General features: G+C 34.9%; 1 protein-coding gene across 3 annotated transcripts in view; it reads right to left on the bottom strand.

The window, feature by feature from the left end:
* The window catches only part of Neurl4 (neuralized E3 ubiquitin protein ligase 4), a 646,806-nt gene that overhangs the window by 190,338 nt on the left and 429,057 nt on the right, over positions 1 to 27,411 (bottom strand). For all 3 annotated transcript variants that reach the window (XM_090397278.1, XM_090397280.1, XM_090397281.1), the window contains 2 exons: positions 26,134 to 26,337; positions 17,008 to 17,106 (listed from right to left, as the gene is read on the bottom strand). In XM_090397278.1, the coding sequence (XP_090253404.1) occupies positions 17,008 to 17,106; positions 26,134 to 26,337 (303 nt within the window). The remainder of the gene's footprint in view (positions 1 to 17,007; positions 17,107 to 26,133; positions 26,338 to 27,411) is intronic.

Genomic DNA, 27,411 nt, shown 5'->3' with positions numbered 1-27,411 from the left:
AAACGTATAAAAGGATATCACCTGTAAATCGGTGACGTGACAGCAAAATTCTCAGATGTGCCACCTCTGGCACGAGTGCCATAGGTTCGCCATCTAGGGTTTACTGAATAAAGTGTTCATTGTTGAAAATTGTCTTCGTTTCTGCCAGGAAAACACATTTAAAATCATAAGTCTGTGTTATTCTCAAGCAGAGCAGTTTATTTTCTGGTGAGTTATTTTTTTAATGTAAAAGTTTATATTTATTGTAATGGCCACTAAAACTGCAACGAAAGGGAAAAAACCAACATTGAAGAGGAAATTCATTTCTCTCAAAGAAAAAATTTAAATCTTGGATCAGGTGAAAATTGGAGAAAAACCAGGAGTTGTTGCAAGGACTCTGAATTTTAATGAATCAACAATTCGAACAATCAAACAAAATGAACATAAAATCCGAGAAAGTGTTATTGCTGGGTCAATGGTAAGTACAAAGCGTGTTGCTCGTGTTCGTGATATTCTAATAGAAAAAATGGAGAAATCTCTAATGATTTGGATAGAAGATTGCACTCAAAAGAAAATTCCTTTAGATGGACACCTTATTAAGCAAAAAGCTCTCAAAGTTTATAACATTTAAAAGAACTTGATCAAGATTCTTCAGAAGACATCTCTCAGCATGGATTTTCTGCCAGTAAGGGTTGGTTTCAAAAACTTAATAAAAAGCGGTTTTCTTTGTATAATCTTAAAATCCAGGGAGAATCAGCATCAGCAGATGTTGAAGCTGCCCGGAAATACCCAGCAGAACTTTTAAAAATCATTATAGAATTACTCTACTGTTTTGTAGTAATGCATCGGGTGATTACATGACAAAACCAATGTTTATTAACTGTTCTGCAAATTCTCGTGTGATGAAAGGGCTTGACAAGTCCATCCTACCTGTTTATTGGCAGGCCAACAAAAAGGCATGGGTTACAGTTAGCATGTTTGAAAATTAGTTTTTCAAGTGTTTTTTACCCGATGTAGAGAGTTACACAAAAAAAAAGAATATGAACTTCAAAATTCTTCTAATTTCAGATAATGCACCAGGCCGCCCAACAAATTTAAGCCATCCGAATATTAAAATAACCTTTTTGCCACCTAATACTACTTAATTTATTCAACCACTCGACCAAGAAATAATATCAATATTTAAGTCATATTATATTCGGTGAACATTTCAATTAATTTTGGAAAAAATGGAATCTAATCCAAACACGCCATTGCCTCAAGCATGGAAAAAGTTTTCAATATTGAATTGTGTAAAAATTATTTCTCTGTCTATTAAGGAATTACAACCCTCTACGCTGAATGCTTGCTGGAAAAAAACATGGCCTGAAGCCATAATGGAACAAAATTTCGTACCTCCAGTGGATGCCGAGCTATGTCGTATAATAAACATCGCACACATTTTTGGTGGAGAGGGCTTTTGCGATATGGTCGAAAACGAAATATTGAAGTAATTGATGGAGAAACATATTTAAATGAGGAGGAACTGGTACAATTAATAGATGGCATCGAACCAAATGGCGGGGAAAGTTCTGCTGAAGATTCTGATTGTGATGAATCTGTTAAAGAATTCAGTTTAAAAGAAATTAGCAGAAAGATTGGACTTGGCAAGAAAGTTAGGGAGTTATTTTACGGATAATTATTCTTTAATGGAGCACTCGGGAAAATTCACGAGACAATCAGATATTTGTTTAGCGCCATATTATGAACTTAATAAAAAATTGCAACATAGCGGAAAGCAAAGTCTTATTACTGACTTCTTGATGACTAAACCAGCAGAAGTATGCAATGAGAATTATACAAATGACGTCCAAGAGATTTCAAGTGGTGACGACCTCCGGCCACTTAAAGAACATCTACAAAATGTTATTTCTGAAGACAGTGATGACGATTAAAATATGCGCTTTATTTTATTGTGTCTAAAACATTTATGCATCATGTGCAATGAAATTTATGTACAATTTGTAATTTTTATAATTTTATACTATGCATTTGTCATAGTTTATGTTTTCTTAACTTACATCAATTACCTGAATTAAATAAAAATATTGTTTTTGTTGGATATGTCATTGTTGTTTATATAATTAAATAAAAAACGAGTTTGGAACCTAACCCTACTTTTTCTATGTGATCTATGTCTCGTATAATGTTATTTATATAACACAGCATTTCTATGGAACCTAACATCCACGTTATACGAGGGTTACCTGTACTGTATTTAGTTTCTCGCTTGCCATTTTGAAGGAGTGTGCATGATCGCCGAGAAGTTTGATGTGTGATTGACAGCTGACAAGGAAAGCGTTCGGTATCTGAGTAACAGAAATAAACAAGATCGCGTTCGGAAGGAATTTAGAACACAGGCCGGCAGATATTTAAATTCAGAGGAACTTGAGTTTTTTTTATGCGACAGTCGGAGGAAAATTAATAGCATATTCCAAAAAAGGAATCGTGGAACTATTAAGTTTCAAAGTGGAATAAGTATTGATAAATAATAGGGAAATATTGCTATAGGCGTTTTAAAAGGAATATTGGAGGAAACGCTAATTGGAAGATTTATAGGAGATTCTGAAAAGGAAATCGTAGAACTGTAAGTTTTTTTTTAATTGGAAGAGTTAAGACTGTCGATAAGCATTTAGTGAATAAAAGAAGAATTTGCTATTCGCATTCTAAAGGAATGTTCGAGAAAACTCTGATTAGGAAGTTTCATCTGTATTACGGACGCCGGATCTATTATTTCTACTGGAAAAGAGACAGAATTAAGTCAGGAAGAATTAATGCGTGTTACATAAGTGATGGTAAAGGATCCTGTGAAAATGAAAAATAAAGTCATATATCTTCGGAAAAGGGCCTTGACGGAGAGAGAAACTGGCTATGAACATTTTGTCATTGTACAAACAAAGTGTTTAGTCTAGTCTTAAGTTTATTTTTAAAAGGCCTTGGATCCAATTAATTTAGTTAGTTATGTGATATTTGTTTGAAGTGTATATATATATATTGTTTTTGTTATATTAAATGTGTTTATTTTGTATTTTGGTCTTGAGTCAGTAATTTATTTGGATTCTGAAAGAAATAGTAAAAAAGAGGTCATTGCACTAATCAGAGTGAACCCTTGTGCATATATAGGTACACTCGGAAATAAATTAAAAATAATTGTTGAACAGAGATAATTTCTATATAAACATCCTTTTTTTAACAAGCACATTAAAAATCATAAGGATGTTAATCTCAATCTGAGCACTTTATTTTCTGGTGAGTTATATACAATATGTAATGCTTTTTTTATGTAAAAAAAAATATTTTTATAGTAATGGCCACTTAGAGCGCTTTTGCAATATGGTTGAAAACAAAATTAGTGAATTAATTGATGGGGAAGTAATTTAAATGAGGAGGAACTGGTACAATTAATAGATGACGTCGAACCAAATGGCAGGGAAAATTCTGCAGAAGATTCTGATTGCGATGAATCCGTTAAATAATTCAGTTTAAAGAAATTAGCAGAAGGATTGGACTTTGCAAGAATGTTATTTTATGGATAATGATCTCTCAATGGAGCGCTCCGGAAAATTCACGAGACAATTGGATATTTGTTTAGCTCCGTATTATGAACTTAATAAAAAATTGCAGTATAGTGGTAAGCAAGGTCTTATTACTGACTTGTTGATAACTAAACCAGCCAAAGTATACAAAGAGATTTATACTAATGATGTCCAAGAGATTTCAAGTGAGGCCGACGTCCATCCACTCATAAATAAAGAACATCTATGAAATGTTAGTTTTGAAGAGAGTGATGACGATTAAAATATACACTTTATTTTATTTTGCCTAAAAATTTATGTATTATGTGCAAAGAAGTTTACGTACAATTTATAATTTTTTATAATTTTATACTATGCATTTGTTTCATAGTTTATATGTTTATTAACTTACATGAATTACATGAAAAAAAAAAAAGAACGAATTCAGAACCTAACCCTATTTTTTCTATGTGATCTGAGTCTCGCATAAGGAGATTTATATAATGCGGCATTTCTATGGAACCTAACATCCGCGTTATATGAGAGTTACCTGTACTTTAATGGCTGTCCATAGATTGTGCATCTTTTGTGAAAAAATGGATTAATTTTCAGGTTACTGATTTATTACCAGAATGTAATCTGCAAATCATGCTCCGTGATCTCCAACTGGCTTTATCCAGTATTAATGATGATCATGAACTTAACAGAAACTTGGGTTAATATTGTTATCTTGTTTAGTGAATTTGGCTTTCATGGTTATAAAGTGAAAAAATGTAACAGAGGTTACATTTTTTCACTTTATAACCATGAAAGCCATGAACCCTAGCTAGTTCACTTTAGGGTTGGAAGAGCATTCATTCCGGTTGAAATAACTTCACAAGTTATGAAGCAGATGTAATATTTATGAGGGTGGCCTGAAAAGTTCTTGGCCTCCTCGACCATAGATGGCAACACCATTGGCAAGATTTTTTTTTTTATAAATTGATACATCTGTCATAAGCATCCATGTGAAATTGCAAGTCATTCTATCAAGTAGTTTGTTTTATACAGCTGAAGTTTTATTCACTGAAGCAAAAGTGTTGTCTGAATCTCTTGAAATTGATAAAATTCAGTATCATGTGGTTATAAAATTCTTTGTAATAGAAGGTTTAATGCCAAAAGAAGTTCATTCGAAGTTCATAAAAGTTTATGGGCACTGTTCTCCTTCGTTTTCAACAATTAAGAAATAGGCTGCCGAGTTTAAACGTGCCCGTATCAGCCTTGAAGATAATCCACATGAAGGACGTCCAAAAAGTGTAACACAAGAAATCATTGATCAAGTGCACAACATGGTATTAGATAACTGGCGAGTCAAAATGCGTGAAATTACTGAGACTATAGGCATTTCAAAAGAACGTGTAGGATATATTTTCCATGAAGATTTGCAAACGAAAAAACTTTGCACAAGATGGGTGGCGTGCTTGCTCACATCAGGTCAAAAATGCACTCGCATGAAAATTTCTGAACAGTGCTTGGAGCGTTTTAACAAGAATAAAAGTGATTTTGTGTGTCGATTTATTACTATGGATGAGACTTGGATTCACCATTACGCACTAGAATCCAAACAGCAGTCAAAACAGTGGACAGAAACCAGTTGTTCAGCACCACTAAAAAAACACACACAAAAAAAAAAAGTTAAATGTTATCTACACCATCCATTCTGAAATGCTATTGAAAATGCCAGAGTCACATTTGTAACCTAATTTTAATATTTCAATCAAGTTGGAGAGCACTTAGGAATCTATTTTGGCAATCTTCTTTTGCCTCAGGATTTCTTCCTGCTACTGCTGTCATTATTACTCAGCTGGCTGTAAACTATGCCATTTTTTTTTGTTCTATCCATCATTTATATATAATAATTCATCACTGTATTAAATGTTCCCAAGTTTTAGTTCCAATCTCTTCTCACTTCACTTAAGTTGATTTTATTTTTGCCATTCTTTTCAGAAGCATCACTACCACAATCAGTCAAATCTTGATATAAGAAGAATTTTAAAGATGAAATAAGTTTTCAAATATAACTGATATTTTTTATAATAAGCTACACTCTTTCAGAACACTGCTTAAAAGATTTCTCTGTGATCCATTGCTGTAATACAATTCTGAATATTATACCTTACTATGGCTATTGGTTGGGTGTTTAGATTATTCAAAAGCAACTAAAGCAACTAAAGCAATGAGCAAGTGCATTAAGCCTGTACATTTTGCATAGTATGTGGGATGGAAAACCTGAGAATCCAGGAGGAAAACAAATACTACCACTGTACGAGACTGATCCACCCATTCAGTTGAAAAGGTCTCAAATGTTCCTCTAAGGACAGGAAATGAAACCAGCATTTTCAACCAAAATCTTAAGTTCAACTTCTTGATAGATCTGTGATGAGTAGCCATAGTGGCACTAGGACCATTCCTGCCAGTGTCACTACAGTTACTTATATATAATATAAGAAAACTAATTATGAATTGTTAACTGTACAAAATATTTATTGTCCCTGTAGTAGTTTTCAGTAAGATAAATACCCTTCTACAGCTGCAATCACCTCTTGAATCGAAGAAAAAGGCTGACAAGCAAGGAAGAGATAGAAGTCAGAGGGAGCCAATCTGGGGAATAGGGTGGATGTTCCAACAATTCATAGTGCAGATCCCTTAATTTTTCCATTGACAAAACACCTTTTGTGGGCAGGTACAATTGTCCTGATGAAAGATGATTTTTTTTCTTCTGCAGACCAGGTCTTTTCTCACTAATTTGTTCATCTAGTCTGGTTAAAAGATCGGAATAATATTCCCCAGTCATTGTTTTACCCTTTTCAAGATAATTAATAAACAAAATGCCTTTAGCATCCCAAAACACCAATGCCATGACTATTGGCGAACCCAGGGAGGGGGCTGGGGAATTTTTATGAATTTTTAAATGAATTTTTTATGAATTTTAAAATGAATTTTTAAAATGAATTTTAAAATTCTTTTTTTTTTTTTTAAATTTATGTTGTGCCGTGTCTTTTATTTCTATGCTACTTATGAATTAGCAGTCACATAATGTGGGAATACCCTATAGCGGTCAGGAATCCTGACCGCTGTGAATGCAAGGCAAATGAAGTAGTGCTCAGGCGCTACTTTGTTTGCCCTAGCCAGGCCACAGGAGATTACAGGTATCATGTATTGGCGATCACTGCAGATGCTCAGTGATAGCTCGTATGCAATGCGTAGTGTGTATTCTCAAATCATCTATTCAATTCGCTCCCCCCCTCCTCTCCAAGATTAAATGTTGAATGCTCGGCCCCCTCCAAGATTAAATCCTGAGTGCGCCACTGGCCATGACCTTTCCTGATGATGGAACGTACTTTGTCTTCTTTGGTGCTGAACAATCAGCTTGTGAATCCAAGTCTCATCCATAGTAATAAATCAATGCACAAAATCAGTTTTATCCATGAAAGTTTATTTTTCACTTGGTTAGACTATAATAAATTTAGCTTAGTCCTTTATCCAAGTGTGAGCAAACAAGGTTTGCACCTGAAAGTATCTTCAGGACTGGAGATACTACCTGAAGTACCTGTGTTGTACTACCTGACCTGAGTCCTGAAGATACTTTCAGGTGCAAACCTTGTTTGCTCACATTTGGATAAAGGATTAAACTAAATTTATTATAGTTTTATTCTTGTTAAAACACTCCAAGCACTGTTCAGAGATGTTCATGCTAGTGCGTTTTTGATCTGCTATGAGCAAGAGTGGCACTCATCTTGTGTGAAGCTTTTTCATTTGCAATTCTTCATGCAAAATATATCTCACCTGTTCTTTTGAAATGCTTATAGTCTCATCAATTTCATGCACTTTGACTCGCCAGTCATCCAATATCATATCGTGTTCTTGATGAGTGATTTCTGGTGGTGTTACACTTTTTGGACGTCCTTCATGTGGATCATCTTCAAGGCTGGTACGGGCACGTTTAAACTTGGCAACCCATTTCTTAATTGGTGAAAATGAAGGAGAAGAGTGCCCGTAAACTTTTTATGAACTTCAAATGAATTTCTTTTGGAATTAAACCTTCTTTTACAAAGAATTTTATAGCTGCATGATACTCAATTTTATCCTTCAAGGGATACAGACACACTTTTGCTTTAGACAGCTGTATAAAACAAACTACTTGATAGAATGACTTGCAATTTCACATGGATGCTTATGACAGATGTACCAACTTATAAAAAAATCATGACGATAATGTTGCCATCTATTGTCGAGACCAAAAACTTTTCAGATATATATATAAAATTAATAAAATTCAAAAAAAAAAAATCCTTAGCCCACCCATGGTATAAATGTACTATAGGTTTATTAATAACCTTTTGTGGGTGTGAAACACATAAAAAAAAAAAAAAACTTTTGTCCTACAATTTTGTAAAAAAAACAAAATATAATAATAATAAACCAGTTGTGTTTTTAAAGAAAGATATTAGCTTGAACTCAGTTTAAGGTAAAAAAAATGATAAGTTTCAGATATAGTCTGTCGCGTCCTGGAATATATTAACGTGTCTTTAGGAATAAATATGCAAAAATGGATAAAACAAAACACCTATAAAAAATGCTTTTTCAGGTAATCTTGGAAGTAGCAGAATAAACTACATTTCTAGCTTTTCTTACCATTCGTACTATAGGCTCACTTTCACTGTTGCCATAGTAACAGCGAACTAATATCCCGCTACCTTTGGAGCGGTACGGTCTGTAGTATATTTCTTTACTTCTGAGATAACCTGAAAAAGAATATAGTAAGCATGATGTTCTTCTTTAAATCAAGCCAGGCCATTGTGCTGAGAGTGTTATAATTCTGAAAAGTTTAATATCGTCATATCTGATTTGTATCTGCTTCTATTATTATTATGGATGCAACTTAAAGGAGTCCAAGGACTCATTAAGGGAAGTCTCATTTAGAAAGTCGTATTTAAATACTTATTATATCCACTTCAACACATTTACTGGAGATATCTAATAACAGCTCAATCTCTGAACTCACTATACACAATGAGAAAAACCTGGAGCTTCTATGTAGCTTAAGTAGTTTTATTCCACTCATTTTGCTCTTTGTGATATGTCCCGTGTATGGATTGTAAGGCCAAACTTAAAACAGTAATTATAGCTGACATATTTTTTTGTTTGTCCAATTGAATGCTCACTGTGTTCTTCGTTAAAGAAATATTATTATTATTATAATACGAGTATCTCCATGGAGTCAGAAGACTCATCGTGGAAGCCACGCTAATCTTTATACACACAACACCTATCATAACTCTCCTTGAACTAATTCACTGTGAGGGTGCATAACTAATTCTGGTAATCCATTCCACTCATTCACCACTCTCCAAGAAAAAAAATGCAGTCCACACATATTTACTAACCACATCTTTACACAACTTCCATGACCTCTAGTTCTCCCTCTATTTGTCATGTATTGAATTTTTTTTTTTTTTGTCACTGTTATAAAACCCCTTTAATAATTTATAAGTTTCTATCATATCCCCTCTTTTCTGCATATCACACACTTTCAACCTGTCCTCATAGACAGCATTCTGCAGACCTGTCTCCAGCTTGGTCACTTATCTGGGGAACCCTCTCCACTACCTTCTGATCCCCAAGAAATATAGAAAAACACTTTTTATTTATGTTAATCCTAAGCACAAAATCTGGTTCGTCATCCAAGAACCAGACATTATAGAGGAAGGATGAATTTCATACACATTGGTTAGCATGCATGCATAGCATTCCCGCCATTCAGCTTAATCCATTGCTGTTAAACACTGACCCACCTGAATGACGTATATGAAAAGGCATCCAGCACCTTAAGGATTCACTGCCTTAGTATCCCAAGTTTTATTAGTTTGCTGCATTTCGGGTACTGTAATACCTTGCTTCAGCACATGCCTGTGATTCATTTATGTTAACAGTTCATGGTCTCCCCAAATGCCCTTTGCATGCCAACAGAACATTCCATGTATATTGGAATCTCTCAATTAAGGCAATGATGACTATTGCTTGGGGCATGCTTACAGAAATGACAACTGCTCAAAAGCATGTTGTAGGCTTTGACCATTTGCCCTATCAACTCCATATGAATGAAAATAATGCTTAGCAATTTTTTCTTCAAAACATCTTTTCTTCCAATGTCAACACCATTGCTACAACTAAATATAAACACAGACTCTACATGTGCTCTTCTATTAACGTGAGTGCAGTCGAATGACATACCTCATAGTGCACGTACTGAAAGGAGTGTCGAAGTTCAGTACTGTTTTTCTGCGCCATACCATACTTTTTTTTCCCAAGCCACTTTTGATCTCCAGTAAGTAGGGAAGTGGTCTTGCACTGGGAGAAGGTTTATCTACCACCAAGACATTGGCAGACATCCATGCACATGGTGCAATTATAACTCACAGCCAGTTCAATAGGCCAACCAACTGGCAAACACTTGAAAGCATGACAGTTTCATACAGAACTGATATGACTGAAACTTATAAATGGATGACAGCAGATGGATTAGTTGGAATTGGACAGAAGTTACTAAGGCTATGAGGTAAGTATATCACATCCATTAATTGTGTTCTCTTGTTGGTTTGTAAAATGAAAAACTTTCCAGGAGATGTAAAATGAAAAACAAAAAAAAAACAGGGAGTTCTTTTCATAAACAGATAACAGAAAAAAGAATGCTTATGGAAGGATGATAGTGGTTGGTGAAATTAGCAGAATGATAACTGCTGAAGTGGATATAGTTGCAAAATTAAATGAGCAATTATTCATAAATTTATTTCATTCTTGTGAATGTGACATTGTATAGAGCTTAAGTTATGACAGTAAGATGAGTTATATGGGTAATAGAGCATTATCCAATGATGAATCTTTTGACTCCGTGGAGAGCTGATGTTTGTCATAATAATGAAAATAATAATCTTCAGATGGGAGGTATATAGAAACTAAATAACACAGTTGGAGCCCCCCCCCACCCCCCAACACACACACACACACACACACTTTTGATGAATCCTTACACTCCATGGAGGAGCCTGAATAACAATAATAATGCCTGCTGGAAATGATTGGTCTAATATTTGAGATTCCTGTAGCTATATATTTGGATACTTTCCAGGACTCACTGTTTAGTGGTAGGAAGCTTACACTTCCTACCACTTTAGCTTTCGTTTTAGCTTTCACATTCATGCTTAGCCAACATGCCTTATACTGAAAAAAAATCTGTCCTGCATCTATTGTATAAATCCCTTACTTAGCTGTTTCTCTTGTACCTTCTCTTTTCCATCTATTTATAAACTCTGTAATACATATTCTCATAATCTGGCACTGTCAAGGATATGCTGTGTCGAGGCTATGTTATTAACAGTCTCCTTGCCATAATGTATCCTATTATCCTGGCTACTAGAGGGGATAAGGTCACCTCCTCAACACCCTAATTATTCTTTATGTTGTCTTTGCCATGGTTGCAATTAGGGTTTCCGTTCTCGGGAATTTTTTTCATTTTCCCGTTCCTAAATCTTGAGAAAATTTGGCCAGGAAATCGGGAAAATTTTTAATAAATTATTTTTTATTAAATCATAAATCATATTTTAATATTTTTTTATAGATTGCCATCACAATGAGTAAATAGTATAAAGAATGTTGGGAATATTTTAGAAAAGATAAAGATAACGAATCAGCTCATTGCCAGATATGCTCCAAAACTTTGCAATGCAAAGCATCATCAACCAGCGGTCTACATAGACACCTAGTATACATTCATGGAATGAAACGGAAAAAAACAGTCTGAATTGAATAATGATGAGCCAATGCCTTCATCTTCTAAGAGACAAACGACAATTTTACATTATGTCAAGGGACTGGATTTAGAAGAAACCTAAGCAAATTAGCAGCCTTGGATGGGATATCAGTCAACACCATCACAAAAAGTGAGTTTATTGTGGAAAGTTTCACAAGCAAAGGAATGCAGTTGCCAAGAAGTCCATCTTCAGTTATGACACTAATACATAATTATTATAGTAAAGTAAAACAACGTACATCCAGAAATTGGAAGTATTCAAATGTGATAATAAAAAACTGAGTATTTCAATAGACGAGTGGACCAGTTGCAAGAATTGCAGATACATGAATGTTCACATATACTGCAATGAGACCTCTATGAACCTTGGTTTAATAAGAATACATGGGAACTGTCCTGTGGAAAAAGTGTTATCCTTGCTTCAGGAAAGATTAGAAAACTTTCAGTTAAAACTTGAAAGTGATGCAGTTGCAATTACAAGTGATGGTGCAGCTGTTATGGAAAAATTTGGAAAATTATCACCGACTAATCAACAGTACTGCTACAACCATGCGCTACATCTAGCTGTAACAAAAGTATTTTATGTTAAAAAGATGAAGCATCAGTGACTTGTAGCAGTGATAGTGAATTCAATACAGATTCTGAATATGATAAAGATGATAACAGTGATTCTGAGTTAGATGGTGTGGCCCGAGCTGATCAGTATGATTTGTGAGATGATCTATCTTCGGCAATTAGCAGCGTACGAAGAATTATGAAAATATTTAAATATTCTCCAGTAAAAAATTCTCTTTTGCAGCAAGAAATAACCAAGTGTGAAAAGAGGGAACTAAAAGTCATTTTGGACTGTAAAACATGCTGGAACACACTGGAGAGAATGATAGAGAGATTTTTAAAGATTGTAAATCCAATTAAGACTGTTTTACGAGAGCTGAAACTCGATCGCTTATGGAAAGAAGAGTATTATGAAATATTGAGAGGTATGTTGAATTGCTTACAACCTGTAAGATTAGCAGTTGAAGCCTTAAGCAATAGAGAAGCTAATATTCTCACAAGTGAAGGAATTTTTTTAAGTTCCTGTTCAGTAATTTAGAAAAAACAGAATTCTTCAATGAGCCAAATGCTTTTAAAGGAAATAAAATTTGAATTGGTTAAACATAGAAATAGAGATCTTGTGTCTCTCACAGAGTACTTGAGCAACATTAGTTGTTTATGTGAGATGGAAGAGGATGAATTTTTTGCCTTGTCAAGTAAGAATGAAATTGCACGATTGGCGAAGTCATTAATGGAAAGACTTTTTAAAGGAACATATACAGCAGAAGAAGTACCAATAAAAGAAATAAAGGATGTCCTTACAGAGAGTTCTGACATTAAATCAGAATCTGATCTGAAGAGTGAATTGACTAAAGCAATATCAATTTCGACATCAAAGCCTAGCCCTATGCATGCAGACAAAATATTTGCTTCTTTAAGGAAGGAAATGAGCTTATATGAAGCAATGCATTCTCTCACTCCCAACTTGAAGATGCTTTTAGATGCACTCTTAACAATTCGACTGTCTACAGAAAATGAAAGAAATTTTTCCACATCAAGTATATTTGTTACAAAGCGTAGATCATGATTGGCTGATCGGGCAATTAATGCTCTATGTTTCTTAAAGTTTCATTTGAACTATTTTTTAATTTTCAAATGAATATTATTTGCATTTGTTTTCTATTAATGTTTAATTTAATAAATAAAATATTTAAATGAGATCAGGAATGTTAATACATTGTGTGATATATGTAAAAACTCACTGTATACTATAAGGTTTGGTTAAATAAAGTTTGCATTAATTACATTGTTTATATTTTGAGAAAACCTGAAATATAACAGAAATTTAGCTAAAATGATACTGTAGTGATCCCTGTTTAGCACTCAGGGCAAGAGAGATGCACTAGTCACAAATTTCCAGTTGACCTCCATTTAGGAAATTTCATTTACTCATTTTTTGCTTCGACCTTTTACATACAGGAGTGTCTCGAAACCTCTGAAAGACTGCACCGGGGCCACGAACCCCGGTTGCCCCACCTTCTCTATGGCTTTTCTGTTTATTAACATTTACTGTTATAGCTATTATTACAGATGATCAACGAAAATTAAATAAAAAAGATTATTTTGGGAATTCTCGAGAAATACAATTTCCTGTTCTCGATTCCCAAAGGTTCCAAAATGTCGGGAATTTGGAAACACTAGTTGCAACATGTTCTCTGAATTTCAATTCCTTGTGGTCATACTTAAATCCTTTGTTTTTTCAATTGCTAGAATAGAAATAATTTAAGAATGCAGCATGGTTTGTTAAGGGTTCTTGATTTAGTAATTTGGTTGCAATTTCATAATAGCATGAAAAGTGTATTCAGACAGATGAGATGCTTATATAGTGATTTTTGTGGATTTTATTAAAGCATATAAAGTACCATGATAAACTGCTGTTGAAACTGAAAAGGATAGGAACTAAGTAACTTGATTACAGAGATGGTTGGCTGATAGGGCCAGTGAATTGTGTATGGAGATGTACTGCCCCCCCCCCCCCAAAAAAAAGAAAGGTGACAAGTGGGGGTGCCACAAGATTCTGTTCTAGGACCACTATGGTTTAATTCAATGTTGTTCGAGGTTTGAGAGGAGATATTCACGTGTTTTGCTGATAATGCTAAATTAGGAAGAGTGAGGAATGTGAGAAGCTCTGACGTAGTGTTGTTGATTTGATGTTGACAAGACAATTTGAATACTTTAGGCTAAGGAATCAGAATGTCACTTCAATGTAGTTAAGTGATAGATGATCTTTATCACTTGGTGAATGCCATGTTTGGTCTCCAGAGTAAGGGGTTCTGGTTTCTGTTTCCCCAGGTTTGGATTGCATTCTCCATGTAGCATGAGTGATACCCTTCAAGGGGCATCACCCATGCTACATAGAGAATGCAATTCAAACTTGTCAGTAACAAGTCAGGAGGCTAAGCCTCCTAGTCAAGTGGCACATAATCCTGCTGCTACATAATCTGCCAGGTCCTATTACATACCTCCACCCTATCCTTCCATTTAACCATAAATAAACCTATAATTAATCATATAAATATTGACAGCGATACTGTAACACAAATAAATCTCCTTCAGAAACCAATCTCAAAAAAAAAAAAAAAAAGACAGACCAAGCACAACACACAAATCATGCCAAAGTGGAGGTGAAAGCCGTCATTCTATCCAAAATTCTCATCCACTTTCCAGATCATGGTTCAACAGAAAGTGTATCAGAGCAGTTGAAGGGAAAAAACTCAGCTTAGCACAGGTGGCTTGCATCAAGAACCCTAGCTTCATAATCTATGCTAAAACATAAAATAAATACAAAGTATTCATCAGCAGATCTAACTCTCACTTCAACTGCAGAAAAAACTGCACTTCAACTGCCTCATGTCCAAACAAAGCCATAACCTTCTGGTTTCTTGAAAAGGACAGTGAACACAACTTCTGCTTACCAGGAGTTTTCACACCTCTCTCATCCAGATGGAACCATTGTTTTAGCACCCAAAAATATAGCTGACCTCTTTTCCTAACTCCTGAACTAATGACCAAGGAAAACTGTCTCAACCATGCAAGAATCTGAGCACTGAATGCCTCCTGTGGTTTAGAGTAGGAATCCCGGCCCAAGGGATTCCCACTCTCATATCATATCTCCATGGAGATCATCAGACCTCCATGGCGATATGACATGTTGTAGAAATTAAGTAGGAAGCTCTCTCTAAGAGCATTTATACGGAGTTTTCTGGAAGAAAAATAATGTGGAAAATGGAATGAAATAAATATTTGAATAAAGCTAAATATTTAGACAACAATATTTTGCTTTCTCAACCTAACATGATCTAGAACTTGAAAGACATCCACACTCAACAAAAGACAGCACGAAAGAATCTAAAGAACAAGAAAACTCATGTCTGATTGCTAGATATGCAAAAAGTTGTAAGTGGTAAGAATCATCTGAGTTTTTAGTAACTATGGTACTGTCTAGCCCCAGTAGCTCAGTCAGTATAGACAGAGCCCTTTGGTTGGAAAGACCTGGGTTCGACTCCTGTCAGTGACTTGAGTAACCTTTATCTGGTCTCTTTTGACTAAAAGTTAAGTTACCCAGTCTCATACGGAGGTAGAGGGATTTTTTCCTTCCTGGAAACTCGGGATTTTTTGTCCCTCAAAACAGACAAACTGGCCAGTAGAACACAAGCAATTTACAGACAAGAATACTTAGAGGCACAGGGGTTATCCTTGTATTATGGTTGGGAAGTCCAAGAATACTTGGAAGACCATGGATGCTTAAGTGCTTGTCAAAAGTCACTAATGGATGGTACTGTCTAAACCAGCTGAATAATCATGACTGGCTAAAAAGAGCATTTTCTATTAATACATCATTAAGTAATGTCAGTTTACTAAGCATGTCCAAGATATTATCTGATAAATAAAATTTTAAAAAAAAATTATCTGCACATTTGGTGAGGATTATAGCCTGCTTAAAGAATTGTAGCATACTACAACTATCATATGCAGGTTCAAGATCAAGAAGAAAGATGAAAATTTTAACATTTGATATGAACATCTGTAGCATATAAAGTAGGAAATTATAAACGACAGTGAGAATAAAAGAAGAGACAAAAAAGTTGCAATTTGCATTTAAAATTTTGAATAGTGGAAATATTTAACTAATCATATTAAATGATTGGTGATTATTATGTGTATGATTACTGTATTATATCTGTTAATTGCATGTGCTCTCTGGCTAGTTTACCAGTTTTTGTAGGTAGGATGAAAAACTCAATTTCTGAAAGGAAACATCCTGCTGTCTATGCTGACTAATCATCTTTTGATGAAAAGTCCTCATGAAGGTTCTTTGCATTCTAGATATGATCTAAATCCAGATCTTCCAAACTAATAGATGCATGTTAAAATGTCTTTGAAAATGTGCTATGGAAGTGGTCCCATGAAAGAATCAGCAAAACAAGCATGCAGCATAAGTTGTAAGAGATGATAAGATATTATTATTATTATTATTATTCGTGACACCTCCAAGGAGTCCGAAGACTCATCACAGGAGGACACCTACAACTGTCTCAACCACTACACCGAACCTCTACTACGAATCATCACCATCTACCGCCCACCACCACCACTACCACAACTAGTATTCTTTGTCTGTAAATTGCGTGTGTTCTGAAGGGCCGATTTGTCTGTATATAGGATATAGAGGAAACCATATCAGGCAGAGAGAGAGAGAGAGAGAGTAGAGTGAATCAATTAACCTAAACTGCTTTCAGTTAGAGTAAATACTTTTTAAGATTATAAAGGGAAGTCTTCCAAATGTGAGAACACTAATCCATAAAATGACAGATCTAAGATTTCTCATGAGCAAAATAATTGTTTAGGAGAGGAAAGGGAAGGAGATTTAATATGTGACATAAAAAATGCTTAGGTTTTTGGATGCAAATTTATGCCAAATCATAATGGTTAATTAAAAAGATGGAGTAAATAAACAAAAAACTTTTTATCAATGCAATGAAAAAATCATGAAATTAACTTCATTTTCCCCCCCCAGAATCTATAATATACCTTTGGCAAGTTAACAGCAGCAATACCAAGATCCATTCCATTATGAAGACAATGTAAGTTTCCATCAGCACTCCGTTTCACTCCGATTCTGTCTCCAACCTTCAAAAATAAAAAATATGTTGCATGATGTAGCATTAAACTTTTGCGTGTTGAGAAAAAGAAAGGTGTTAGTTATTTAACATTACAAATTTAAATGACCACACATCAGATTACAACATATAGTAAGTAACAGCAAACTCTGTGGATGCTAAGTTGTAACAACTTTGAGTAGATTCTTAGACTGAGAATCTACTCAAGGTTCCTTTGATATAATGAATGAGAGATTTTGATTCCACTCTTAAGGTCAGTAGATCCAGTAAGAGTACTACAAGGATATCTATGGTCAAAGGTTTTGGTATTTGTCTTTTATTATGCCATAATGAATATCAAAGAGAAGGGGGGGGGGGGGGTCTGGAAAGTTGTGATAAACACCTAGAACAAAAATGATTAAAGCAACTGATATAACCAAAAGAAGGAAAAAGAACAAATTATTACAATTTGATGATACATAGCAGTTAGAGTTTTAAGATATGCTCTTTCTTGTGGTTATATCATTTTTGTTCTAGGTGTTTATCAGAACTTTCCAGCCACCCTCGTATTCTACATAATCAATTAAAGAACACATTCTTGTGAGTATAATGTTATTTGAATAAGATTATTTCATTTTATTTATTTATTTATTTATTTATTTAATTGTTGACAATGAGCAGCTAAAATCATGTAATTCAAGAACTCATATTTTATGAATTCACTCTTGGACAAACCAAAGTCAAAGCAGTCTGAAGCATTTCCAAAGGAAAAGGCCAGAATTCTGGGAGAGTACTGCATATAACTCTTGAAGACCATCATTTCAGACAGACAGACACTCTCACCTAATACCACAAGACAATGTGTCAGGTTATTAAAGTAAAGTAGATTGTCAGCCATATTCAAAACCTCAATGTGTGCTGTGTCATCCTCATTAACAGAAACTGCCAAAATATCACATTAACTGAACAACTTCAGTATCAACAGAACACTGATGTCTGTAGCTTATCAAATCCCCAGGAGAACATTTCATTAAACAAATTGTAATTGTGATAAAAAGTGGGTCAAATTCAGCAAGCCATAAACACAAGATTAATGGATCAATCTAGGTAAAGCAGCACTTCTATTAATAACATTTGTTATAAATTTAACAAACTTATCAAAAGATATGGGGTGCTTAAGGGTCAAAGCTGTATAACTGAGAGGAGACCTCCACACAGCCTTTAAAGGAATGCGGAGAACCGGCCAGGGCTTCTGACCTAATGTCCAATCCTCACCTTCTCGTGGTGCACCCTGTTGGGTATCTACTTTGATACTGAACAAAACGAGGATGGGCTGGCAATTTGGGATTTAGCCGACCAAATTGTATTCTTATTGGTTAAACCAAAATAAAAAATGACGGTACAACATGACAAAATTTCATGCCGGCTGGGGTGTCACCCGGTTAAACAAGGCCCCCATTGTTTTCGCCAGGGAACCAGGGCGAACAGCGAAAAGTCAGCTACTGGAACAAATCTGAAAACAAACCCCAACTCAACATCACCAGAGTTAAAGATCGATACTAACAACGTAAGAAGCCTGAATGGCAAAGAAATGGAGCTAGCTGAGGAATTAGATAAGTACCAGATCGACATAATAGGGGTGACTGAAACAAAAAAGACCAAAACTGGTGAGATCTTTCTGAGCAATAAATACAAAATGTTATATTCAGGCAATGACAATCAAGGAAAAGAAGGAGTAGCCATAGTATTCAACACAAAACACGAGGCTAATCTTCTTGAATGGCAGTCAGTCTCAAGTAGAGTGATTTGGGCAAATATCAGAATGGGGAACTGGACAATGAGACTTATTTGTGCCTATGGTCCCACAGAAGGTTCTACTAAGGTAGAAGTGGAGGAATTTTTTGAGGCTTTAGAAAAAGCAACTGACACAATTAAAAAGGAAAAGTTGGTCCTTGTTATGGATCTAAATAGCAGAGTAGGAAATGATTGTGAGACATACAAAAATATTTGGGGTAAATTGGGAGAAAAGAGCAAAGCTAATAATAATGGCAAATATCTGTTGGATTTCTGCTCAGGACATGGACTGGTTATTACTAACACCATGTTCCAACATAAAAATGTGCACAAATTCACATGGAGAGAAGAGACTAGGAATAAGAAAAGTCTCATTGACTATGTTATTGTTGATAGTGATGTTTTCTCCCTGGTGCAGGACACCAGAGTGTACAGAGGATTTGAAATTGGAAGTGATCACTATTTAGTCTTGAGCAGGATAAAATTGAATTTCATATTGAAAATAATAACATGTAAGAAAGTTTTAAAGCAAATAAAAGTTGAGCAGCTCTCAGATGTGAACTGTAGACTAAAATACAGAAAGATTATTGAAAAGAAAATGAAAGAGAGTGAGAACAGGAATCAAACCTTGGAGATTCAGTGGCAAACTCTGAAGAAAACATTGATTGATTCTGCCAGAGAGGCATGTGGTGAGGTTGTGTGTGTGTGCAAGGATAAAAAAATCAGAACTCCCTGGTGGACACAGGAAGTTAAAGAGGCAGTGAAGGAAAAGAAAAAAGCATATCAAAAGTTCCAGGCAAATAAGTCAGCTTTTACTCTTAAAGAATACAGAGATAAATGTAAGAAAGCTAAACAGTGTGTAAAACTAGCTAAACAAAAGTCATGGGAGGACTTTGGCAAGAATATAGAAAATAAATATCAAGAAGGTGGCAAAATATTCTGGAGGTTGTTGAAGAAGCTTAGGAATGGAGGAAAGAGTGCTGTAAAAGGAGTTAGAGATGATAAAGGTGACATGAAAACAGGAGAAAAAGATATCCTTGAAGTATGGAGTAATTACTTTGAAAAACTGCTAAATAAAACAAGCAGTGATGACAGCACAGTGATAAAAAACACTGACCAGGCATGCAGTCAGGAATACATATCCATACTTGAAGTAGAAAAAGCCATCAAAGGCTTGAAACGTGGAAAGGCAGCAGGAGTAGATGATATTCGACCAGAAATGCTGAAGTATGGTGGTATAAAAGTCTTACAGTGGCTGCACTGCATAGTTCAGAAAGCCTGGAGAGATGACAGATGATTGGAGTGGAGTTATCATAGTACCATATATAAAAAGTTAAATAAAACTGAATGTGAGAATTACAGAGGTATTTCTCTACTGAGTGTTACTGGCAAGATCTATGCAAGTATACTTGAGAAATGGTTTAGAAGAATTGTGGAAGAAAAGCTTGGTGAAGAACAAGCTGGATTCAGGCCAAATAGAGGCTGTCAGGATCAGATCTTCACTTTACGACAAATAGTCGAGAAAGCATGGGAATATAACAAAGATCTGTATTTAAGTTTTGTCGATTTGGAAAAGGCATATAACAAGGTGCCAAGAGAGAAGCTATTCAATACGCTGCAGTTATATTTCGTCAATGGGGCATTATATCAAGCAATACTTAGTCTTTATTTGATTTGTAAGTCAGCAGTTAGAATTGAAGGAAGTACAGGAAGATGGTTTAATGTTAAATCTGGTGTGAGACAAGGATGTACATTATCCCCTCTGTTATTCATTATCTATATGGATCACATTATGAAGGAAAGTGCTATTAAACCTGATATCAAAATTGGAGATGTTAATGTCAGCTCTTTGCTTTATGCGGATGATGTTATACTTCTAAATAAATCTGCTAGAAGTCTGCAAGATTCTCTGACTAAATTGGATAACTGTTGTATTAGATATGGTATGAAGGTCAGCAATAAAAAGACAAAGACAATGAAAATAGGCAGAATCATTGAAAATGTCAACTGTGTTGTGAATGGAGAACCTGTGGAACAAGTAAAACATTTCAACTACTTAGGCACTGAAGATGGTAAATTAAATATAGAAATAGACAACAGAATTAGCAAATCTGGTATGGTGGGACGTCAATTGAATAAATTCATATGCAATAAGAGAGAAATTAGTCTGAACACTAAATTAACTGTATACAAGACAGTGTTCAAACCAGTTTTAACTTATGGATCTGAGAGCTGGGTCAGAAGTAAAACACTTGACCAAAGACTAGAGACCGCAGATATGAGAGTCCTGAGAAAGATTATAGGCGTGAACAGATGGCATCAATGGCAATATCATATTAAAAATGAGAATATTAGGAAAGAACTTGACATTGTCAGCATCCAGGAATGCGTTAGCAGAGCTAATCTCAGGTGGTATGGTCACTTAAATAAAATGGGAGAGGAAAGATTAGCAAAACAAGTGTTCTCTGCCAGGTTGGCAGGAAAACGATCCAGAGGAAGACCAAGATATAGGTGGATTGATACGGTACAAAGTGCCTTAAACGATAGAAATATAAGATCTGATAATGTTGGAGTCTTGACAAGTAACAGACTGATTTGGAGGAAAATTGTAGATAGGAAGTTAGTAATGATGTAATTTTTTCATGTAGTACTGTCATATCCTGTACACCCCTTTAGGGTACATGGGAGGAATTTGATGATGATCAAAAGATATCTCCTTACTTAGAAATTATGGCAGGTGTGAAAAAAAGGTAACAGACAAAACAAACAACTTCAAGTTTGAAGCTGCCCAGATTGTACACAAAGCAGAACCATCCTTCTCCTTTGAATATATCTTTGTCAGAAGTACAAGCTCTGCATTCCTTACGCCATAATGCTAATACTGTCTCACTAGAGCTGATAAAGGTTATGCTACTGCTGACGGATACTGCATGGTAACTGTAAACTTAATATTTTACTCACGGACAGATCGACCCATAGTAATTAGCACAGACTTCATACAGAGCCCAATAAACAAATTAAATAAATTAATAGACGAGGTACATTCATGAAATGTTACTACTATTGAAAAACTGTGGATTCATCATGCTTCTATGTATCTATGGTCCTCCCAAGGTTCATAAAATGGTTATCCATTATTATAGTTTACTGTATTGGTTCTCCCACAATCTTGCTAAATATGTTTCTACTCTTCTTCAAAACTCATTGGTCACATTAGTTCTTATATTAAAAAGAGCATTCATTTCATGGAAAAAATTACAGGTCTGTGTTTGCTGGATGATGAAATAATAGTTTCCTTTGATGTAGTTTCCCTATTCACCAACATATCACTTAATGAAATTGTTTCCCAGAGGACACTGTTAACTCGTTTAAATTCACCATCAATGTAAGCCATTTTATGTGGCAGAATAAATTGTACAAGCAGATTGCCATGAGCAGTCCTATCTCACCAGCTTTAGCTGACTATTTTATGGAACATATGAAAAGTTAACTTTCTGGTACTATTTTTTTTTATCAACCTCATGCCTGGCTTCGATTTGTAGATGTTATATTCGCAGCTTGGTCCCATTCAGAAACAGATTTACATTTACCACAATTTCTGGATTTAAAAATAAATAAATAATTAAATCTACTTTTTTTTTTTTTTTTTTTTTTTTATCAAGTTCATTACTTGAATGTGAATTAAACAAAAGAGTTTCCTTTCTGGATACTTCAATAATCCATACTTCTACAAGCAGTATTAGCTTTTCTGTGTATAGAAAACCTTCCTTCACTGGCAGATACATTCATCTGTCTTTGCACCATCACAGAAGACAGATATTATTAAAACTCTTATATACAGAGCTCAAGCAATCTTTATTCTGATTCCCTTCTGCTGGAAGAACTAAATAAAATTAAAATCACATTAATTATTAAAAAAAAAAAAGCCATACAGCTTCATTTCGACAATGTAAAATTACACAGGCGAAGTGGATATTAGATCCAATATTATTTCAAAGACAAATGTTTGTAGAAGAGGCAGATTCTATGAATAATGTCACTCTGGTCTTGCAAACCATGCTCTGGATACCCGCCACAGAATACGCTGGAAGAAGCCAAAGTAATATACCGCAGCAAGTTTAAGTAAGAAAGATTATTCATAGAATCTGCCTCGGCTCAAAACTTCCATCAGTTCTTCTCGCGCCCATTTCACCTGGACACAGTGTTGTCCTGATCATATTCATCCAATTTATATCAGCTGCAAACATTACATGGCACAATGTACCTTGCTGATAGAAGTGTCCATTGACTTCTTTCCAAGCAGTGTGTGTACACACACACACACACGGTTTTTTTTTTTTTTTTTTTTTTTTTTTTGAAGCATGTTTGATATATTTACTATTTTTGGTCATTTTTGTGGCAGTTATTTTTTAACCATAGTGACTGGAATTAACTGATAACTGTTCTTGCATCACTAGTTGATTGGACCTGTGGTCTCTTATCTCTTTACATGATTTGCAGAAAATGTTAGATTAAGGATGACTATTGGACATGGCTCATGCACTATGGGATAATGGCAGTAAAAGTAGGGTTGCTGGATGTTTGCCATGAGATATTTGTTTGTTATAGTCTACTGCCAGGTTCCAAGACACAATCACTGGAGATATTATGAGCTTACCCAAGTTGGTCTTCTAGCAGTGAGTTTTAAAAAAAACATATGTTCAGCATGGTTTTGCAATGTCTGTGTTTTGCAGGATCATACTCGCTGCTGTCTACCACTTGGCAGATTAATGTTTTAGGGTGGCATCAGCATTTGCAAAGAATTTTTCTGCCTTTTCATGTAGGAAAGTTTTAATTACAGGAATACATGTTTCTCAAGAAATTGTAAGTTTCTTATGAACCATGGTGAGTTGAACGCTATTCATACGAATCTGTTTTGGATTATCAGTAGTTTGTATGGTTGCAAGTAAAATAATTGGAAATTTAAAGAGCAAGGGCATGAAGCACACGTTAAGGATTTGCAGGAGGAAGGGAGGGGACAGGTGGTCATAACTCCTATAGGAAACATCCAAATTCCAATCCAAGTGTGGCCATGGATTGGAATCTGGGTGCTTCAGTTCCTCATGCAAGCTGTTGTACTTGAACTTCCTCATTCACAACCCAGCAAAGTAAGCAGCAGCAGCATTATTCATCAATTGATCAGGAAGCCGTCTGAAGAGTTACCAACAGGTTTGGACACCTTGCATTATTTAGCAGACTGCAGAAACACTTTAATGCTGCACTCTTGAATGGAGGAGGTACTGGCTCCCTAGTTAAAAAATTAAGATGTGGAGAGTATGACCACAGAGGCCTTCACCTGCACTGCACGCAAGAAGAAATGATGAGAGAGGAAACCCTACTCTAGAGATGAAACATGGCAAGGGCAACTTCCTACCTTTGATAAGCAGGGTGGTGGTGGTGTTTCACTGGGCAAGGAAAAACATTTACCACCTAGAGGTCTAGTTGACACACGCATGTGCCAGTCCCTCAATTAACTGATCACACAGGGAAATCAAATGCTATTTACATGAGGGTACAGTTACACAATGGTGTTTCAGAAGTCAGGTAAGATGCTAACCAATTCAAGTATTTGTTAACTGAGGGTTTTTGAAGTTTAGATATTGAGAGATCACTGCTATATATAGTTTACTTTTCTTTGGAATTACATTGAGCGTCATCATTTTCTAATATGCCTAATGGCACACAGAGGATACTATGACAAGTCTCCAATGTCGTCATTTGTTATATTTCAGCCTTCTAAGTCTCTACTCCTACATCAATCCATTTATCTTCCTCTAGGTCTTTTTTGTTTCCTATGATCCTGGCAATGAACACTTGTTATTGTTAACATTTCCTATCCCATTTTGTTTACATGACCATTGGACCACAAATTGGCTCCACTCACAAAGTATTGAATGGTGATGATGTCAAAGTTCCTTTCAAATATCTTCATTTTTTTCGTATGATTCTGCAACAGATGCCAATTATGAGTTGAACTAACCTTACTCTAAAAGCAAAAAAGATCAAATTCATATGAATACAATTTTTTTTGTGCAATTTTGATATTTCGCATAATTTTTCTCTTAATCTACATAAAATTTGGTACTCCCAACACTCCATATTTGTTTACTTTATTATATCAATATTTAATTTGTCATTTGTGAATTGCTTTTTTCTTGGTTACAAAGCAAATTATATTTACCTTATTAGTTACTACTTATAAAATTTATTAGTTATTATATTAGTTATTATTAACCATATTAGTTATAAAATTTATAACTTTATAAATTATATAACTTAAAAGATATAGGCACTACCCAGGCATCTATATATTCGCCATTGATTAAGGTTTCACATATAGATGCCTGGGCAGCGCCTATGTCTTTTAAGTAGTCCATACTAAAGCAACTCGAGGATGCCAAAGAATGTATTCCATTTGGTTTTGAAATAATGCCGGATCTAATATCCACTTTGCTTATGTAACTTTACATTACCAAACTGAAGCCTTTTGGCTTTTTATTTTAATAATTACTTTTAGACTAACTGAGAGTTTGCTTACAAAAAACACATTTCTCTGACATTTCAAGTTCCTTAGTGCTGAACAAGAGTTTTGCTCTCTTAAGGTTTCTGCCTGGTCTCTGAAGAGAACCAACCAGTTCAAAACAGCTGTCAGGCCAGTGAAACCATATCAAAAATGGACTAATAAAAGGCAAATACATATAGACACCTGAGCAACATCTATGTCTTTTAAGTAGTCCACACTAAGACAACTCTGGGATGCTGAGGAATGTATTCCTGCAAGCTCTCTGGTTAACTTACGAAACTATCATAGTTTCTACATTCAGCTTTGAAACAGTGCTGGATCTAATATCCACTTTGCTTATGTAATTTTACATCGATGAACTGAAGCCTTTTGGCTCATTATTTTAATAACTAATTTTGTTTTAACCTCCCTACCGGCCAAGGTGGATGAAATAGAGAGAGATCAAATTGCACTTCTTATCCATGTTATTCAATGGGTGTTACAGAATCGTATCCAGATTTAGCTGGACATCTATAGACATCATGGCCAGTTGGGAGGGGGGGGGGTTAATTTTGTTAAGTGGTGGTCCTTACATAAAACTCACAAGAAGTTCATTATTATTATTTCTTTCATTGGTCCCTTAGAGTATTAAAAATAAAAATAAAATATCTAATTGGCATATCAATAAATAAATAACAAACCAATTTAAAAATTCAGAATTACCATGATTCTTAAGAAGGATGGTCCATAATTATCTTTCAACATGTGTCCATTTTTTCTAACATGGTTTCCAGTAATTAGCCATGTGTCACTACCTCCAAATTCTGAAGCATTTGCAGGTAATGCCATTTGATTTATGGGAATGAATGTTGTTAATCCAATTTGTACAGAACCAGCCCATGGAAGACCAAGATCTGTTATTTTAATCTGAAAATATTTTTAAAGAATGTCATTTATGAAGTTGATTTAGTTAACATGTTCTGAAGATAAAGAATTTGCAATTAAAAAAAAATTACAATCTAAAGGTTGTAAAATTTTAATTGGATGCAGTGAGATATAATTAAAGTAATCCCATTGTATTGCTAATTGGGGAAATTTTTCCAACTGTGCTTTATATCAATAAGTTATTCAGAGGAAAAAAAAAAAAGCAATTAAAAAACCATAGTTATTTTGAAAATATACTAGGTACTAAATGATCTTTAAAGGTGCAAATGTAAGTTTCTGTGGTTTAACAGTTCTGTGGTTTATGATATTGAGACCACATTATGATGTAAATAAAAGAGTTTAATAAAAATAAGCAATTAAAACCCAACCAGTTTCATAAGTCATAAGACTTACATCATCACTGGTATGGTACAGAAAAGTTTTACACAACAAAAGCTTATTAACAATTAATTACACATATTAGATGTTTTGACAACTTAACAACTGTTACATATAATTGATAAACCAGAATACAAATGGTAAATTCCTTACTGTATGTGTGTTGGAACATTACTAGTTGTTGCTATCATGTTCTGTGGAATCACACGTTATATCCTGGGTCAGTGACAGTCAAATTTTTGAAGAAAGGAAAGCAGACCATATGTGATGTAAAATTAAGCCTTGGTTTTTATTGCATTGTGTAAATATTTGTGTAGGTTTTTTTTTTTTTTGCTTGTTTACCTCCCTGTATGTGTGGGTTTTCTATAAACCCACTTTCACTATGGCAAGTCAGGTCTGGCAGACGATGGTTTGGATACCCCCTACACAAAGGATCATTTGGAAGAAAACATAAGTACTGCACAGAAGCTTTTACAAGTCAGAGAGGTTGTTCCTGGAATCAACAGAAGCCCTGAAACATACTCCAAACCTCAACAAGTATGCGTGTATAAATCTATCAAAGATTTGGGAGACAGTCATCCTAAGACCAAATTAATCTTTTTTTTTTTTTTTTTAAACTTAGATGGTGCCTAATTAGGACAACACAAAGACTAACAAAAATAGTCTTTGTGCTGCATG

Source organism: Typopeltis vanoorti, chromosome 8 (genome assembly GCF_054136105.1).
Source record: "Typopeltis vanoorti isolate ZY-2024b chromosome 8, IOZ_Tvanoo_1.0, whole genome shotgun sequence".
Taxonomy (NCBI): domain Eukaryota; kingdom Metazoa; phylum Arthropoda; class Arachnida; order Uropygi; family Thelyphonidae; genus Typopeltis; species Typopeltis vanoorti.
The sequence above is the reverse complement of the archived record's forward strand: the minus strand, read 5'-3'. Positions and strand labels throughout refer to the sequence as shown.